Consider the following 21365-nt stretch of genomic DNA (forward strand, 5'->3'; position numbering starts at 1 on the left):
TAGGGTTATCCCTTAGAGATGGGGGTTAGGGTTATCCCTTAGAGATGGGGGTTAGGGGAAGGAGTAGATAGAATGAGGCTCAGGGTAGGGTACCTGTGACTGGATGATGGGGTTAGGGGAAGGAGTAGATAGAATGAGGCTCAGGGTAGGGTACCTGTGACTGGATGATGGGGGTTAGGGGAAGGAGTAGATAGAATGAGGCTCAGGGTAGGGTACCTGTGACTGGATGATGGGGTTAGGGGAAGGAGTAGATAGAATGAGGCTCAGGGTAGGGTACCTGTGACTGGATGATGGGGTTAGGGGAAGGAGTAGATAGAATGAGGCTCAGGGTAGGGTACCTGTGACTGGATGATGAGGTTAGGGGAAGGAGTAGATAGAATGAGGCTCAGGGTAGGGTACCTGTGACTGGATGATGGGGGTTAGGGGAAGGAGTAGATAGAATGAGGCTCAGGGTAGGGTACCTGTGACTGGATGATGGGGTTAGGGGAAGGAGTAGATAGAATGAGGCTCAGGGTAGGGTACCTGTGACTGGATGATGGGGTTAGGGGAAGGAGTAGATAGAATGAGGCTCAGGGTAGGGTACCTGTGACTGGATGATGGGGGTTAGGGGAAGGAGTAGATAGAATGAGGCTCAGGGTAGGGTACCTGTGACTGGATGATGGCAGCATGACTCCCGTTGAAGGGGGACTTGCGGTCCTTGTCCCGGCGGTGACGGCTGCTGCGCTTACTACGCTGGAGTTGCTGTCGTAACTTAGCGATCTGTAGCAGAGAAGAGTTCCTGGGTTAGGGGGTATACTGATAGGATGTTGATATAGCGATCTGGAGAAGAGTTGCTGGGTTAGGGGTTATACTGATAGGATGTTGATATAGCGATCTGGAGCAGAGAAGAGTTGCTGGGTTAGGAGTTATACTGATAGGATGTTGATATAGCGATCTGGAGAAGAGTTGCTGGGTTAGGAGTTATACTGATAGGATGTTGATATAGCGATCTGGAGAAGAGTTGCTGGGTTAGGAGTTATACTGATAGGATGTTGTTATAGCGATCTGGAGAAGAGTTGCTGGGTTAGGAGTTATACTGATAGGATGTTGATATAGCGATCTGGAGAAGAGTTGCTGGGTTAGGAGTTATACTGATAGGATGTTGATATAGCGATCTGGAGAAGAGAAGAGTTGCTGGGTTAGGAGTTATACTGATAGGATGTTGATATAGCGATCTGGAGAAGAGTTGCTGGGTTAGGAGTTATACTGATAGGATGTTGTTATAGCGATCTGGAGAAGAGTTGCTGGGTTAGGAGTTATACTGATAGGATGTTGATATAGCGATCTGGAGAAGAGTTGCTGGGTTAGGAGTTATACTGATAGGATGTTGATATAGCGATCTGGAGAAGAGTTGCTGGGTTAGGAGTTATACTGATAGGATGTTGATATAGCGATCTGGAGAAGAGTTGCTGGGTTAGGAGTTATACTGATAGGATGTTGATATAGCGATCTGGAGAAGAGAAGAGTTGCTGGGTTAGGAGTTATACTGATAGGATGTTGATATAGCGATATGGAGAAGAGTTGCTGGGTTAGGGGGCATACTGATAGGATGTTGATATAGCGATCTGGAGAAGAGTTGCTGGGTTAGGGGTTATACTGATAGGATGTTGATATAGCGATCTGGAGAAGAGTTGCTGGGTTAGGGGGTATACTGATAGGATGTTGATATAGCGATCTGGAGAAGAGTTGCTGGGTTAGGAGTTATACTGATAGGATGTTGATATAGCGATCTGGAGAAGAGAAGAGTTGCTGGGTTAGGAGTTATACTGATAGGATGTTGATATAGCGATATGGAGAAGAGTTGCTGGGTTAGGGGGTATACTGATAGGATGTTGATATAGCGATCTGTAGCAGAGAAGAGTTGCTGGGTTAGGAGTTATACTGATAGGATGTTGATATAGCGATCTGTAGCAGAGAAGAGTTGCTGGGTTAGGGGGTATACTGATAGGATGTTGATATAGCGATCTGTAGCAGAGAAGAGTTGCTGGGTTAGGAGTTATACTGATAGGATGTTGTTATAGCGATCTGGAGAAGAGTTGCTGGGTTAGGAGTTATACTGATAGGATGTTGATATAGCGATCTGGAGAAGAGTTGCTGGGTTAGGAGTTATACTGATAGGATGTTGATATAGCGATCTGGAGAAGAGTTGCTGGGTTAGGAGTTATACTGATAGGATGTTGTTATAGCGATCTGGAGAAGAGTTGCTGGGTTAGGAGTTATACTGATAGGATGTTGATATAGCGATCTGGAGAAGAGTTGCTGGGTTAGGGGTTATACTGATAGGATGTTGATATAGCGATCTGGAGAAGAGTTGCTGGGTTAGGAGTTATACTGATAGGATGTTGATATAGCGATCTGTAGCAGAGAAGAGTTGCTGGGTTAGGGGGTATACTGATAGGATGTTGATATAGCGATCTGTAGCAGAGAAGAGTTGCTGGGTTAGGAGTTATACTGATAGGATGTTGATATAGCGATCTGGAGAAGAGAAGAGTTGCTGGGTTAGGAGTTATACTGATAGGATGTTGATATAGCGATCTGGAGAAGAGAAGAGTTGCTGGGTTAGGAGTTATACTGATAGGATGTTGATATAGCGATCTGGAGAAGAGTTGCTGGGTTAGGAGTTATACTGATAGGATGTTGTTATAGCGATCTGGAGAAGAGAAGAGTTGCTGGGTTAGGAGTTATACTGATAGGATGTTGATATAGCGATCTGGAGAAGAGAAGAGTTGCTGGGTTAGGAGTTATACTGATAGGATGTTGATATAGCGATCTGGAGAAGAGTTGCTGGGTTAGGAGTTATACTGATAGGATGTTGTTATAGCGATCTGGAGAAGAGTTGCTGGGTTAGGAGTTATACTGATAGGATGTTGATATAGCGATCTGGAGAAGAGTTGCTGGGTTAGGAGTTATACTGATATGATGTTGTTATAGCGATCTGGAGAAGAGTTGCTGGGTTAGGAGTTATACTGATAGGATGTTGATATAGCGATCTGGAGAAGAGTTGCTGGGTTAGGAGTTATACTGATAGGATGTTGATATAGCGATATGGAGAAGAGAAGAGTTGCTGGGTTAGGAGTTATACTGATAGGATGTTGATATAGCGATCTGGAGAAGAGTTGCTGGGTTAGGAGGTATACTGATAGGATGTTGATATAGCGATCTGGAGAAGAGTTGCTGGGTTAGGAGTTATACTGATAGGATGTTGATATAGCGATCTGGAGAAGAGTTGCTGGGTTAGGAGTTATACTGATAGGATGTTGATATAGCGATCTGTAGCAGAGTTGCTGGGTTAGGAGTTATACTGATAGGATGTTGTTATAGCGATCTGGAGAAGAGTTGCTGGGTTAGGAGTTATACTGATAGGATGTTGATATAGCGATCTGGAGCAGAGAAGAGTTGCTGGGTTAGGAGTTATACTGATAGGATGTTGTTATAGCGATCTGGAGAAGAGAAGAGTTGCTGGGTTAGGAGTTATACTGATAGGATGTTGATATAGCGATCTGGAGAAGAGTTGCTGGGTTAGGAGTTATACTGATAGGATGTTGATATAGCGATCTGGAGAAGAGAAGAGTTGCTGGGTTAGGAGTTATACTGATAGGATGTTGTTATAGCGATCTGGAGAAGAGTTGCTGGGTTAGGAGTTATACTGATAGGATGTTGTTATAGCGATCTGGAGAAGAGTTGCTGGGTTAGGAGTTATACTGATAGGATGTTGATATAGCGATCTGGAGAAGAGAAGAGTTGCTGGGTTAGGAGTTATACTGATAGGATGTTGATATAGCGATCTGGAGAAGAGTTGCTGGGTTAGGAGTTATACTGATAGGATGTTGATATAGCGATCTGGAGAAGAGTTGCTGGGTTAGGAGTTATACTGATAGGATGTTGATATAGCGATCTGGAGAAGAGTTGCTGGGTTAGGAGTTATACTGATAGGATGTTGATATAGCGATCTGGAGAAGAGTTGCTGGGTTAGGAGTTATACTGATAGGATGTTGATATAGCGATCTGGAGAAGAGTTGCTGGGTTAGGAGTTATACTGATAGGATGTTGTTATAGCGATCTGGAGAAGAGAAGAGTTGCTGGGTTAGGAGTTATACTGATAGGATGTTGATATAGCGATCTGGAGAAGAGTTGCTGGGTTAGGAGTTATACTGATAGGATGTTGATATAGCGATCTGGAGAAGAGTTGCTGGGTTAGGAGTTATACTGATAGGATGTTGTTATCTAAGCACAAAGATGTGGAGAGTTGTCACTATGTTATCACTATGTTGTCACTATGTTGTCACTATGTTGTCACTATGTTGTCACTATGTTATCACTATGTTGTCACTATGTTGTCACTATGTTGTCACTATGTTGTCACTATGTTATCACTATGTTGTCACTATGTTATCACTATGTTGTCACTATGTTGTCACTATGTTATCACTATGTTGTCACTATGTTGTCACTATGTTATCACTATGTTGTCACTATGTTGTCACTATGTTATCACTATGTTGTCACTATGTTGTCACTATGTTGTCACTATGTTATCACTATGTTGTCACTATGTTGTCACTATGTTATCACTATGTTGTCACTATGTTATCACTATGTTGTCACTATGTTGTCACTATGTTGTCACTATGTTGTCACTATGTTGTCACTATGTTGTCACTATGTTGTCACTATGTTGTCACTATGTTGTCACCATGTTGTCACTATGTTGTCACTATGTTATCACTATGTTGTTATGTGGAGTGTCACTATGTTGTCACCATGTTATTATGTGGAGTGTCACTATGTTGTTATGTGGAGTGTCACCATGTTATTATGTGGAGTGTCACTATGTTGTCACTATGTTGTCACTATGTTGTTATGTGGAGTGTCACTATGTTGTCACCATGTTATTATGTGGAGTGTCACTATGTTATTATGTGGAGTGTCACCATGTTATTATGTGGAGTGTCACCATGTTGTTATGTGGAGTGTCACTATGTTGTTATGTGGAGTGTCACTATGTTATTATGTGGAGTGTCACCATGTTGTTATGTGGAGTGTCACCATGTTGTTATGTGGAGTGTCACCATGTTGTTATGTGGAGTGTAATTATGTCACTATGTGGAGTGTAATTATGTCACTATGTGGAGTGTCACCATGTTGTCACTATGTGGAGTGTCACCATGTTGTTATGTGGAGTGTCACTATGTTGTTATGTGGAGTGTCACCATGTTATTATTTGGAGTGTCACTATGTTATTATTTGGAGTGTCACTATGTTATTGTTATGTGGAGTGTCACCATGTTGTTATGTGGAGTGTCACTATGTTATTATGTGGAGTGTCACCATGTTATTATGTGGAGTGTCACCATGTTATTATTTGGAGTGTCACTATGTTATTGTTATGTGGAGTGTCACCATGTTGTTATGTGGAGTGTCACTATGTTATTATGTGGAGTGTCACCATGTTGTTATGTGGAGTGTCACCATGTTGTTATGTGGAGTGTCACCATGTTATTATTTGGAGTGTCACTATGTTATTGTTATGTGGAGTGTCACCATGTTGTTATGTGGAGTGTCACTATGTTATTATGTGGAGTGTCACCATGTTGTTATGTGGAGTGTCACCATGTTGTTATGTGGAGTGTCACCATGTTGTTATGTGGAGTGTCACTATGTTGTTATGTGGAGTGTCACTATGTTATTATGTGGAGTGTCACCATGTTGTTATGTGGAGTGTCACCATGTTGTTATGTGGAGTGTCACTATGTTGTTATGTGGAGTGTCACCATGTTGTTGTTATGTGGAGTGTCACCATGTTATTATGTGGAGTGTCACCATGTTGTTATGTGGAGTGTCACCATGTTGTTATGTGGAGTGTCACCATGTTGTTATGTGGAGTGTCACCATGTTATTATGTGGAGTGTCACTATGTTGTTATGTGGAGTGTCACCATGTTGTTATGTGGAGTGTCACCATGTTATTATGTGGAGTGTCACCATGTTGTTGTTATGTGGAGTGTCACTATGTTATTATGTGGAGTGTCACCATGTTATTATGTGGAGTGTCACTATGTTGTTATGTGGAGTGTCACCATGTTGTTATGTGGAGTGTCACCATGTTGTTGTTATGTGGAGTGTCACTATGTTGTTATGTGGAGTGTCACCATGTTGTTATGTGGAGTGTCACCATGTTGTTATGTGGAGTGTCACTATGTTGTTATGTGGAGTGTCACCATGTTGTTGTTATGTGGAGTGTCACTATGTTATTATGTGGAGTGTCACCATGTTGTCACCATGTTATTATGTGGAGTGTCACTATGTTGTTATGTGGAGTGTCACCATGTTGTTATGTGGAGTGTCACCATGTTGTTATGTGGAGTGTCACTATGTTGTTATGTGGAGTGTCACCATGTTGTTGTTATGTGGAGTGTCACCATGTTATTATGTGGAGTGTCACTATGTTGTTATGTGGAGTGTCACCATGTTGTTATGTGGAGTGTCACCATGTTGTTATGTGGAGTGTCACCATGTTATTATGTGGAGTGTCACTATGTTGTTATGTGGAGTGTCACCATGTTGTTATGTGGAGTGTCACTATGTTGTTATGTGGAGTGTCACCATGTTGTTGTTATGTGGAGTGTCACCATGTTATTATGTGGAGTGTCACCATGTTATTATGTGGAGTGTCACTATGTTATTATGTGGAGTGTCACCATGTTATTATGTGGAGTGTCACCATGTTATTATGTGGAGTGTCACCATGTTGTTATTATGTGGAGTGTCACCATGTTATTATGTGGAGTGTCACTATGTTGTTATGTGGAGTGTCACCATGTTGTTATGTGGAGTGTCACCATGTTGTTATGTGGAGTGTCACCATGTTGTTGTTATGTGGAGTGTCACTATGTTATTATGTGGAGTGTCACCATGTTGTTATGTGGAGTGTCACTATGTTATTGTTATGTGGAGTGTCACCATGTTGTTATGTGGAGTGTCACCATGTTGTTATGTGGAGTGTCACTATGTTATTATGTGGAGTGTCACCATGTTGTTATGTGGAGTGTCACTATGTTATTGTTATGTGGAGTGTCACCATGTTATTATGTGGAGTGTCACTATGTTGTTATGTGGAGTGTCACCATGTTGTTATTTGGAGTGTCACCATGTTGTTATGTGGAGTGTCACTATGTTGTTATGTGGAGTGTCACCATGTTGTTATGTGGAGTGTCACCATGTTATTATGTGGAGTGTCACCATGTTGTTATGTGGAGTGTCACCATGTTGTTATGTGGAGTGTCACCATGTTGTTATTATGTGGAGTGTCACCATGTTATTATGTGGAGTGTCACCATGTTGTTATTATGTGGAGTGTCACTATGTTGTTATGTGGAGTGTCACCATGTTGTTATGTGGAGTGTCACCATGTTATTATGTGGAGTGTCACCATGTTATTATTATGTGGAGTGTCACTATGTTATTATGTGGAGTGTCACCATGTTGTCACCATGTTATTATGTGGAGTGTCACCATGTTATTATGTGGAGTGTCACTATGTTGTTATGTGGAGTGTCACCATGTTGTTATGTGGAGTGTCACCATGTTGTTATTATGTGGAGTGTCACCATGTTATTATGTGGAGTGTCACCATGTTGTTGTTATGTGGAGTGTCACTATGTTATTATGTGGAGTGTCACCATGTTGTTATGTGGAGTGTCACCATGTTGTTATGTGGAGTGTCACCATGTTATTATGTGGAGTGTCACCATGTTGTTATGTGGAGTGTCACCATGTTGTCACTATGTGGAGTGTCACCATGTTATTATGTGGAGTGTCACCATGTTGTTATGTGGAGTGTCACCATGTTATTATGTGGAGTGTCACCATGTTATTATGTGGAGTGTCACCATGTTGTTATTATGTGGAGTGTCACCATGTTGTTATGTGGAGTGTCACCATGTTATTATGTGGAGTGTCACCATGTTATTATGTGGAGTGTCACCATGTTATTATGTGGAGTGTCACCATGTTGTTATTATGTGGAGTGTCACCATGCTGTTATGTGGAGTGTCACCATGTTATTATGTGGAGTGTCACTATGTGGAGTGTCACCATGTTGTTATTTGGAGTGTCACCATGTTGTTATGTGGAGTGTCACCATGTTATTATGTGGAGTGTCACCATGTTATTATGTGGAGTGTCACCATGTTGTTATGTGGAGTGTCACTATGTTGTTATTTGGAGTGTCACCATGTTGTTGTTATGTGGAGTGTCACCATGTTATTATGTGGAGTGTCACCATGTTGTTATGTGGAGTGTCACCATGTTGTTATGTGGAGTGTCACCATGTTATTATGTGGAGTGTCACTATGTTGTTATGTGGAGTGTCACCATGTTATTATGTGGAGTGTCACCATGTTGTTATGTGGAGTGTCACCATGTTATTATGTGGAGTGTCACCATGTTATTATGTGGAGTGTCACCATGTTGTTATGTGGAGTGTCACCATGTTATTATGTGGAGTGTCACCATGTTGTTATGTGGAGTGTCACCATATTATTATGTGGAGTGTCACCATGTTATTATGTGGAGTGTCACCATGTTATTATGTGGAGTGTCACCATGTTATTATGTGGAGTGTCACCATGTTGTTATGTGGAGTGTCACCATGTTGTTATGTGGAGTGTCACCATGTTATTATGTGGAGTGTCACCATGTTGTTATTATGTGGAGTGTCACCATGTTGTCAGTATCTAAAGGCAGAGACTGACCTCTTTGAGCTGGTCGGTGCTCCCGCAGGAGGCTGATCTCTTGTGGCTCCCCCGTCTCCTCTCGTCCGCCCAGGCCCTGGGGGTCTGACACCACAGAGAGAGACAGGTGAGATGCATGCTAACAAACACACACACACACACACACACACACACACACACACACACACACACACACACACACCTGAGTGGCCTTGTCCCTCATGTAGGGAGTGTGGTGGGCGTGGCTTCCGTCCTGAGGCCGGGGACCAATCAGGTAAGAGCCAGGGAGCGTGCCCAGTAGGGGCCACAGCTGGGAGGAGCCAGAGGAAGTGGGAGGAGCTGCTCTCTGCAGAAAGACAGAAAGACAGGAAGAGAAAAAGAGAAGGGAAAATAAGAAATACATTTCATTCTAACAAATTAGCAAAGAGTTGTTTGTAAACAGCCCTTGTGTTAGTAAACAACAGAAAGCCCATCTCCCCAGAGCGACCCTATAAGCATCTGTTGGCTGGGGAGGGTCTGGGCCAGCTAGACAGACAACAGAAAGCCCATCTCCCCAGAGCGACCCTATAAGCATCTGTTGGTTGGGGAGGGTCTGGGCCATCTAGACAGACAACAGAAAGCCCATCTCCCCAGAGCGACCCTATAAGCATCTGATGGTTGGGGAGGGTCTGGGCCATCTAGACAGACAACAGAAAGCCCATCTCCCCAGAGCGACCCTATAAGCATCTGTTGGCTGGGGAGGGTCTGGGCCAGCTAGACAGACAACAGAAAGCCCATCTCCCCAGAGCGACCCTATAAGCATCTGTTGGTTGGGGAGGGTCTGGGCCATCTAGACAGACAACAGAAAGCCCATCTCCCCAGAGCGACCCTATAAGCATCTGTTGGCTGGGGAGGGTCTGGGCCATCTAGACAGACAACAGAAAGCCCATCTTCCCAGAGCGACCCTATAAGCATCTGTTGGCTGGGGAGGGTCTGGGCCATCTAGACAGATGGTTTGCCCCTCTGTCTGTCCAAACCCAAACCCTCCACAGGCCTAAAGCTGATTCTACTGTGAGATGCTCAGACTGAGGCAGATGCCCCACTGATGTAAACCACCAATACAATACACACTAACCATCCAACCCAGCCATATAACCCCTCATACAGACCATCCAACCCAGCCATATAACCCCTCATACAGACCATCCAACCCAGCCATATAACCCCTCATACAGACCATCCAACCCAGCCATATAACCCATCATACAGACCATCCAACCAAGCCATATAACCCATCATACAGACCATCCAACCCAGCCATATAACCCATCATACAGACCATCCAACCCAGCCATATAACCCCTCATACAGACCATCCAACCCAGCCATATAACCCATCATACAGACCATATAACCCCTCATACAGACCATCCAGCCCAGCCATATAACCCCTCATACAGACCATCCAGCCCAGCCATATAAACCCTAACCCATCATACAGACCATATAACCCCTCATACAGACCATCCAACCCAGCCATATAACCCCTCATACAGACCATATAACCCCTCATACAGACCATCCAGCCCAGCCATATAACCCCTCATACAGACCATCCAACCCAGCCATATAACCCCTCATACAGACCATCCAACCCAGCCATATAACCCCTCATACAGACCATCTACCCCAGCCATATAACCCCTCATACAGACCATCTACCCCAGCCATATAACCCCTCATACAGACCATCTACCCCAGCCATATAACCCCTCATACAGACCATCTACCCCAGCCATATAACCCCTCATACAGACCATCCAAGCCAGCCATATAACCCCTCATACAGACCATCCAACCCCTCATACAGACCATATAACCCCTCATACAGACCATCCAGCCCAGCCATATAACCCCTCATACAGACCATCCAACCCAGCCATATAACCCCTCATACAGACCATCCAACCCCTCATACAGACCATCCAGCCCAGCCATATAACCCCTCATACAGACCATCCAGCCCAGCCATATAACCCCTCATACAGACCATCCAACCCAGCCATATAACCCCTCATACAGACCATCCAACCCCTCATACAGACCATATAACCCCTCATACAGACCATCCAACCCAGCCATATAACCCCTCATACAGACCATCCAACCCAGCCATATAACCCATCATACAGACCATCCAACCCAGCCATATAACCCCTCATACAGACCATCCAACCCAGCCATATAACCCCTCATACAGACCATCCAACCCAGCCATATAACCCCTCATACAGACCATCCAACCCAGCCATATAACCCCTCATACAGACCATCTACCCCAGCCATATAACCCCTCATACAGACCATCTACCCCAGCCATATAACCCCTCATACAGACCATCCAACCCAGCCATATAACCCCTCATACAGACCATCTACCCCAGCCATATAACCCCTCATACAGACCATCTACCCCAGCCATATAACCCCTCATACAGACCATCCAACCCAGCCATATAACCCCTCATACAGACCATCTACCCCAGCCATATAACCCCTCATACAGACCATCTACCCCAGCCATATAACCCCTCATACAGACCATCTACCCCAGCCATATAACCCCTCATACAGACCATCTACCCCAGCCATATAACCCCTCATACAGACCATCCAACCCAGCCATATAACCCCTCATACAGACCATCTACCCCTTGTCCCCTTTACCCGGTCTCCTCTACCCTCGGTCCCCAGATATCCTCCTGTCCCCAGATATCCTCCTGTCCCCAGATATCCTCCCTTCCCCTCTACCCCCTGTCCCCAGATATCCCCTGTCCCCAGATATCCCCCTGTCCCCTCTACCCCCTGTGCCCTCTACCCCCTGTCCCCTCTACCCCCTGTCCCCTCTACCCCCTCTACCCCTTGTCCCCAGATATCCTCCTGTCCCCTCTACCCCCTGTCCCCTCTACCCCCTGTCCCCTCTACCCCTTGTCCCCAGATATCCCCCTGTCCCCTCTACCCCCTGTCCCCTCTACCCCCTGTCCCCTCTACCCCCTGTCCCCACATATCCCCCTGTCCCCTCTACCCCCTGTGCCCTCTACCCCCTGTCCCCAGATATCCTCCCTTCTCCTCTACCCCTTGTCCCCAGATATCCTCCCTTCCCCTCTACCCCCTGTCCCCTCTACCCCCTGTCCCCTCTACCCCCTGTCCCCAGACATCCTCCTGTCCCCTCTACCCCCTGTCCCCAGATATCCTCCTGTCCCCTCTACCCCCTGTCCCCAGACATCCTCCTGTCCCCTCTACCCCCTGTCCCCAGATATCCTCCTGTCCCCTCTACCCCCTGTCCCCTCTACCCCCTGTCCCCTCTACCCCCTGTCCCCTCTACCCCCTGTCCCCTCTACCCCTTGTCCCTAGATATCCTCCTGTCCCCTCTACCCCTTGTCCCCAGATATCCTCCTGTCCCCTCTACCCCCTGTCTCCTCTACCCCCTGTCCCCAGATATCCTCCTGTCCCCTCTACCCCCTGTCCCCTCTACCCCCTGTCCCCAGATATCCCCCTGTCCCCTCTACCCCCTGTCCCCTCTACCCCCTGTCCCCTCTACCCCCTGTCCCCAGATATCCCCCTGTCCCCTCTACCCCCTGTGCCCTCTACCCCCTGTCCCCAGATATCCTCCCTTCTCCTCTACCCCTTGTCCCCAGATATCCTCCCTTCCCCTCTACCCCCTGTCCCCTCTACCCCCTGTCCCCTCTACCCCCTGTCCCCAGACATCCTCCTGTCCCCTCTACCCCCTGTCCCCAGATATCCTCCTGTCCCCTCTACCCCCTGTCCCCAGACATCCTCCTGTCCCCTCTACCCCCTGTCCCCAGATATCCTCCTGTCCCCTCTACCCCCTGTCCCCTCTACCCCCTGTCCCCTCTACCCCCTGTCTCCTCTACCCCCTGTCCCCTCTACCCCTTGTCCCTAGATATCCTCCTGTCCCCTCTACCCCTTGTCCCCAGATATCCTCCTGTCCCCTCTACCCCCTGTCTCCTCTACCCCCTGTCTCCTCTACCCCCTGTCCCCAGATATCCTCCTGTCCCCTCTACCCCCTGTCCCCTCTACCTCCTGTCCCCAGATATCCTCCTGTCCCCTCTACCCCCTGTCCCCAGATACCCCGTCTCCTCTACCTCGTGTCCCCACATATCCTCCTGTCCCCAGATATCCTCCTGTCCCCAGATATCCTCCTGTCCCCTCTACCCCCTGTCCCCTCTACCCCCTGTGCCCTCTACCCCCTGTGCCCTCTACCCTGTTTCAATTAAGAAACAAGCTGAGTCTGCTGTTATTGTCATGCTGCTCAGATTAACCCTAATACAAGAGAGAGAGCTGGTCCAGCAGAGAAGCTATATTTGTCAGCAGAGCCCTCCCTTTCCCTCAGAACCAAGCATCACTGTTGCTAAGGGACGAGGGCACTTCATACTGGCCTATCTGGATCCAAACACAAACCAGATGCCAACAATGTGCTCTCTCTTTCTCCCCTCTTTCTCCCTCTCTCTCTCTCTGCAGGACCATACTCTTAAACATTGGACAACAACATGTTACAGTAGTCATCACTATTAAGAACACACAGCCATGATCAAGAGAAGATAAATTATAAATGTATGATCAATGCCGACCCGTGCATTCATTACCGGTAGTACTATCCGTTTGATAATCAGATCCAGTGATTGGCTCACCTGTGAAGAGGCCTTGTGATGGAGGGTACGTGCCCAGCAGCGAGGCGAGAGATGAGACCTGCCGCTATTCTGGAGACGAGACTGGGGGGGATCAGGGGGGGGAACCGGGAGAGGGCGACAGCCGAGCAGAGATGTCGGAGACGGAGACGACAGACACAAACAAGCAGTAATGAACAGATGGCTCGTGGATGCGCATAGAGAGGTTGCTATGGGCGTTGCTGTAGCCTGCCCGCTGAAACGCGCGGTGTTGTTGATAATGAGGATGAGCAGTCCGTTTTGTCGTGATGGTGAAAATATATCATCCGATGAAAACGATGTAAAATATTTCAGATAGCGAGGATCCACGTTGCAGATTAGCGCGAAGAATATCAGGGAAATAACAAATAACAGGGCTGGGGATGGAGGATGTGTTGCTTGCAGAGCGGAGAGAGACCGTTACAGCGGATCCGTGCGTGGCTTTGTCGTAGCGAGTCACCACGCTGCTCGTGCTGATGCCGCAGTTGCTAGGGCGCGTGGTGCAGATGATTTCCACGAACCAAGGCGCGCGTGTGCGGGGCGACTGCATAGACCTACCGTATAAATAACGGTGCGGTGGTTTCCATGCGGACTGGGGCTCAAACCCACAGGTCTATATGGGTTTAACAGTCAGGGAACGGATTATTCTCAGTAACAGAATAAAAACAGTGACTGAAATCAAATAGACTTTGAGGCAGTTGTCAGCAACACACAATATACCGTGTTTAGGCCATGAGCCACGGGCCGCCAGGCTCACTGGGGGTGACAATGCCTCATAGGGATTGTTTTGAAGGTCTATGTGCCTAGAGTTGGAAAATGTGTGATAGCAGTGCAGCAATGGTAGTATGTATGTGATAACGCCTTGTTTTATCCCTCCACCCCCTCGGACAGGAACAAAACACATCCCTCCACCCCATACATCTTTCACGTAGGGATTTACCCTCACAGGAACAAAACACATCCCTCCACCCCATACATCTTTCACGTAGGGATTTTACCCTCACAGGAACAAAACACATCCCTCCACCCCATACATCTTTCACGTAGGGATTTACCCTCACAGGAACAAAACACATCCCTCCACCCCATACATCTTTCACGTAGGGATTTACCCTCACAGGAACAAAACACATCCCTCCACCCCATACATCTTTCACACAGGGATTTTACCCTCACAGGAACAAAACATCCCTCCACCCATACATCTTTCACACAGGGATTTTACCCTCACAGGAACAAAACACATCCCTCCACCCCATACATATTTCACACAGGGATTTTACCCTCACAGGAACAAAACATCCCTCCACCCCATACATCTTTCACACAGGGATTTTACCCTCACAGGAACAAAACATCCCTCCACCCCATACATCTTTCACACAGGGATTTTACCCTCACAGGAACAAAACATCCCTCCACCCCATACATCTTTCACACAGGGATTTTACCCTCACAGGAACAAAACATCCCTCCACCCCATACATCTTTCACACAGGGATTTTACCCTCACAGGAACAAAACATCCCTCCACCCCATACATCTTTCACACAGGGATTTTACCCTCACAGGAACAAAACATCCCTCCACCCCATACATCTTTCACACAGGGATTTTAACCTCGGACAGGAACAAAAGGAACACATTGATACATTTTAAATCAAGTTTGACAAGTGGTTCTGAAAACTCTCTATCTACAGGATATCTGAGACGTTAATAGATATGAGGAGGAGACAGACATTCTCCAGATACACGCGTCCTTCATTTCATACGGATTACAACGGGACCCAGCTACGAGCTGTCCAGTGACACCAGCCCACCAGACTAGCTAAATAACGCTTGCTTCGAGCCTAGCAACACTGAACCAAATCAAATCAAATATTATTGGTTACATACACGTGGTTAGCAGATGTTAATGCGAGTGTAGAGAAATCCTTGTGCTTCTAGTTCCCGACCGTGTAGTAATATCTAACAAGTAATCTAACAATTTCACAACGACTACTTTATACACACAAGTGTAAAGGAATGATTAAGAATATGTACATATAAATATATGGATGAGCAATGGCCGAGCGGCATAGTCAAGATGCAGTAGATGGTATAGAGTACAGTATATACATATGAGATGAGTAATGTAGGGTATGTAAACATTATATAAAGTGACATTGTTTAAAGTGACTAGTGATACATTTACTGCCAGGTCGCAGTAAATGTATGTGTTTTATACATGTATTATAATAACTATACCACTGTGTTTAATACATGTATTACCCTGAGTTATAATAACTATACCACTGTGTTTTATACATGTATTACCCTGAGTTATAATAACTATACCACTGTGTTTAATACATGTATTACCCTGAGTTATAATAACTATACCACTGTGTTTAATACATGTATTACCCTGAGTTATAATAACTATACCACTGTGTTTAATACATGTATTACCCTGAGTTATAATAACTATACCACTGTGTTTAATACATGTATTACCCTGAGTTATAATAACTATACCACTGTGTTTAATACATGTATTACCCTGAGTTATAATAACTATACCACTGTGTTTAATACATGTATTACCCTGAGTTATAATAACTATACCACTGTGTTTAATACATGTATTACCCTGAGTTATAATAACTATACCACTGTGTTTTATACATGTATTACCCTGAGTTATAATAACTATACCACTGTGTTTAATACATGTATTACCCTGAGTTATAATAACTATACCACTGTGTTTAATACATGTATTACCCTGAGTTATAATAACTATACCACTGTGTTTAATACATGTATTACCCTGAGTTATAATAACTATACCACTGTGTTTAATACATGTATTACCCTGAGTTATAATAACTATACCACTGTGTTTAATACATGTATTACCCTGAGTTATAATAACTATACCACTGTGTTTAATACATGTATTACCCTGAGTTATAATAACTATACCACTGTGTTTAATACATGTATTACCCTGAGTTATAATAACTATACCACTGTGTTTAATACATGTATTACCCTGAGTTATAATAACTATACCACTGTGTTTAATACATGTATTACCTACCCTGAGTTATAATAACTATACCACTGTGTTTAATACATGTATTACCCTGAGTTATAATAACTATACCACTGTGTTTAATACATGTATTACCCTGAGTTATAATAACTATACCACTGTGTTTAATACATGTATTACCCTGAGTTATAATAACTATACCACTGTGTTTAATACATGTATTACCCTGAGTTATAATAACTATACCACTGTGTTTAATACATGTATTACCTAACCCTGAGTTATAATAACTATACCACTGTGTTTAATACATGTATTACCCTGAGTTATAATAACTATACCACTGTGTTTAATACATGTATTACCCTGAGTTATAATAACTATACCACTGTGTTTAATACATGTATTACCTAACCCTGAGTTATAATAACTATACCACTGTGTTTAATACATGTATTACCCTGAGTTATAATAACTATACCACTGTGTTTAATACATGTATTACCTAACCCTGAGTTATAATAACTATACCACTGTGTTTAATACATGTATTACCCTGAGTTATAATAACTATACCACTGTGTTTAATACATGTATTACCTAACCCTGAGTTATAATAACTATACCACTGTGTTTAATACATGTATTACCCTGAGTTATAATAACTATACCACTGTGTTTAATACATGTATTACCTAACCCTGAGTTATAATAACTATACCACTGTGTTTAATACATGTATTACCCTGAGTTATAATAACTATACCACTGTGTTTAATACATGTATTACCTACCCTGAGTTATAATAACTATACCACTGTGTTTAATACATGTATTACCCTGAGTTATAATAACTATACCACTGTGTTTAATACATGTATTACCCTGAGTTATAATAACTATACCACTGTGTTTAATACATGTATTACCCTGAGTTATAATAACTATACCACTGTGTTTAATACATGTATTACCCTGAGTTATAATAACTATACCACTGTGTTTAATACATGTATTACCCTGAGTTATAATAACTATACCACTGTGTTTAATACATGTATTACCCTGAGTTATAATAACTATACCACTGTGTTTAATACATGTATTACCCTGAGTTATAATAACTATACCACTGTGTTTAATACATGTATTACCCTGAGTTATAATAACTATACCACTGTGTTTAATACATGTATTACCCTGAGTTATAATAACTATACCACTGTGTTTAATACATGTATTACCCTGAGTTATAATAACTATACCACTGTGTTTAATACATGTATTACCTAACCCTGAGTTATAATAACTATACCACTGTGTTTAATACATGTATTACCCTGAGTTATAATAACTATACCACTGTGTTTAATACATGTATTACCTAACCCTGAGTTATAATAACTATACCACTGTGTTTAATACATGTATTACCCTGAGTTATAATAACTATACCACTGTGTTTAATACATGTATTACCTACCCTGAGTTATAATAACTATACCACTGTGTTTAATACATGTATTACCCTGAGTTATAATAACTATACCACTGTGTTTAATACATGTATTACCCTGAGTTATAATAACTATACCACTGTGTTTTATACATGTATTACCCTGAGTTATAATAACTATACCACTGTGTTTAATACATGTATTACCCTGAGTTATAATAACTATACCACTGTGTTTAATACATGTATTACCCTGAGTTATAATAACTATACCACTGTGTTTAATACATGTATTACCCTGAGTTATAATAACTATACCACTGTGTTTAATACATGTATTACCCTGAGTTATAATAACTATACCACTGTGTTTAATACATGTATTACCCTGAGTTATAATAACTATACCACTGTGTTTAATACATGTATTACCTACCCTGAGTTATAATAACTATACCACTGTGTTTAATACATGTATTACCCTGAGTTATAATAACTATACCACTGTGTTTAATACATGTATTACCCTGAGTTATAATAACTATACCACTGTGTTTAATACATGTATTACCAAACCCTGAGTTATAATAACTATACCACTGTGTTTAATACATGTATTACCTACCCTGAGTTATAATAACTATACCACTGTGTTTAATACATGTATTACCCTGAGTTATAATAACTATACCACTGTGTTTAATACATGTATTACCCTGAGTTATAATAACTATACCACTGTGTTTAATACATGTATTACCCTGAGTTATAATAACTATACCACTGTGTTTAATACATGTATTACCTACCCTGAGTTATAATAACTATACCACTGTGTTTAATACATGTATTACCCTGAGTTATAATAACTATACCACTGTGTTTAATACATGTATTACCCTGAGTTATAATAACTATACCACTGTGTTTAATACATGTATTACCCTGAGTTATAATAACTATACCACTGTGTTTAATACATGTATTACCCTGAGTTATAATAACTATACCACTGTGTTTAATACATGTATTACCCTGAGTTATAATAACTATACCACTGTGTTTAATACATGTATTACCCTGAGTTATAATAACTATACCACTGTGTTTTATACATGTATTACCCTGAGTTATAATAACTATACCACTGTGTTTAATACATGTATTACCCTGAGTTATAATAACTATACCACTGTGTTTAATACATGTATTACCCTGAGTTATAATAACTATACCACTGTGTTTAATACATGTATTACCTACCCTGAGTTATAATAACTATACCACTGTGTTTTATACATGTATTACCCTGAGTTATAATAACTATACCACTGTGTTTAATACATGTATTACCTACCCTGAGTTATAATAACTATACCACTGTGTTTTATACATGTATTACCCTGAGTTATAATAACTATACCACTGTGTTTAATACATGTATTACCTACCCTGAGTTATAATAACTATACCACTGTGTTTAATACATGTATTACCCTGAGTTATAATAACTATACCACTGTGTTTAATACATGTATTACCCTGAGTTATAATAACTATACCACTGTGTTTAATACATGTATTACCCTGAGTTATAATAACTATACCACTGTGTTTAATACATGTATTACCCTGAGTTATAATAACTATACCACTGTGTTTAATACATGTATTACCCTGAGTTATAATAACTATACCACTGTGTTTAATACATGTATTACCCTGAGTTATAATAACTATACCACTGTGTTTAATACATGTATTACCCTGAGTTATAATAACTATACCACTGTGTTTAATACATGTATTACCCTGAGTTATAATAACTATACCACTGTGTTTAATACATGTATTACCTACCCTGAGTTATAATAACTATACCACTGTGTTTAATACATGTATTACCCTGAGTTATAATAACTATACCACTGTGTTTAATACATGTATTACCCTGAGTTATAATAACTATACCACTGTGTTTAATACATGTATTACTACCCTGAGTTATAATAACTATACCACTGTGTTTAATACATGTATTACCTACCCTGAGTTATAATAACAATACCACTGTGTTTAATACATGTATTACCCTGAGTTATAATAACTATACCACTGTGTTTAATACATGTATTACCCTGAGTTATAATAACTATACCACTGTGTTTAATACATGTATTACCCTGAGTTATAATAACTATACCACTGTGTTTAATACATGTATTACCTACCCTGAGTTATAATAACTATACCACTGTGTTTAATACATGTATTACCCTGAGTTATAATAACTATACCACTGTGTTTAATACATGTATTACCCTGAGTTATAATAACTATACCACTGTGTTTAATACATGTATTACCCTGAGTTATAATAACTATACCACTGTGTTTAATACATGTATTACCCTGAGTTATAATAACTATACCACTGTGTTTAATACATGTATTACCTACCCTGAGTTATAATAACTATACCACTGTGTTTTATACATGTATTACCCTGAGTTATAATAACTATACCACTGTGTTTAATACATGTATTACCCTGAGTTATAATAACTATACCACTGTGTTTAATACATGTATTACCTACCCTGAGTTATAATAACTATACCACTGTGTTTAATACATGTATTACCCTGAGTTATAATAACTATACCACTGTGTTTAATACATGTATTACCCTGAGTTATAATAACTATACCACTGTGTTTAATACATGTATTACCCTGAGTTATAATAACTATACCACTGTGTTTAATACATGTATTACCCTGAGTTATAATAACTATACCACTGTGTTTAATACATGTATTACCCTGAGTTATAATAACTATACCACTGTGTTTAATACATGTATTACCCTGAGTTATAATAACTATACCACTGTGTTTAATACATGTATTACCCTGAGTTATAATAACTATACCACTGTGTTTAATACATGTATTACCCTGAGTTATAATAACTATACCACTGTGTTTAATACATGTATTACCTAACCCTGAGTTATAATAACTATACCACTGTGTTTAATACATGTATTACCCTGAGTTATAATAACTATACCACTGTGTTTAATACATGTATTACCCTGAGTTATAATAACTATACCACTGTGTTTAATACATGTATTACCCTGAGTTATAATAACTATACCACTGTGTTTAATACATGTATTACCCTGAGTTATAATAACTATACCACTGTGTTTAATACATGTATTACCCTGAGTTATAATAACTATACCACTGTGTTTAATACATGTATTACCCTGAGTTATAATAACTATACCACTGTGTTTAATACATGTATTACCCCTGAGTTATAATAACTATACCACTGTGTTTAATACATGTATTACCCTGAGTTATAATAACTATACCA

At 41.8% G+C, this 21365-nt stretch overlaps 1 protein-coding gene across 9 annotated transcripts in view; it reads right to left on the reverse strand.

Annotated features, from left to right (window-relative positions):
• The window catches only part of LOC129843358 (protein FAM117B-like), a 30840-nt gene extending 16867 nt beyond the window's left edge, over nt 1–13973 (reverse strand). For all 9 annotated transcript variants that reach the window (XR_008757820.1, XR_008757823.1, XR_008757817.1 and 6 more), the window contains exons 1-4: nt 13462–13973; nt 8973–9116; nt 8792–8875; nt 646–759 (exon numbers count right to left, since the gene is read on the reverse strand). Coding sequence is in view for 2 of the 9 variants with exons in the window: in XM_055912059.1 (XP_055768034.1) it covers nt 646–759; nt 8792–8875; nt 8973–8993 (219 nt within the window). In the remaining 7 variants the exon portion in view is untranslated. The remainder of the gene's footprint in view (nt 1–645; nt 760–8791; nt 8876–8972; nt 9117–13461) is intronic.
• Between the last annotated feature and the right edge of the window lie 7392 nt (nt 13974–21365).

The sequence above is a fragment of the Salvelinus fontinalis genome, unplaced genomic scaffold (genome assembly GCF_029448725.1).
Source record: "Salvelinus fontinalis isolate EN_2023a unplaced genomic scaffold, ASM2944872v1 scaffold_0124, whole genome shotgun sequence".
NCBI lineage: Eukaryota > Metazoa > Chordata > Actinopteri > Salmoniformes > Salmonidae > Salvelinus > Salvelinus fontinalis.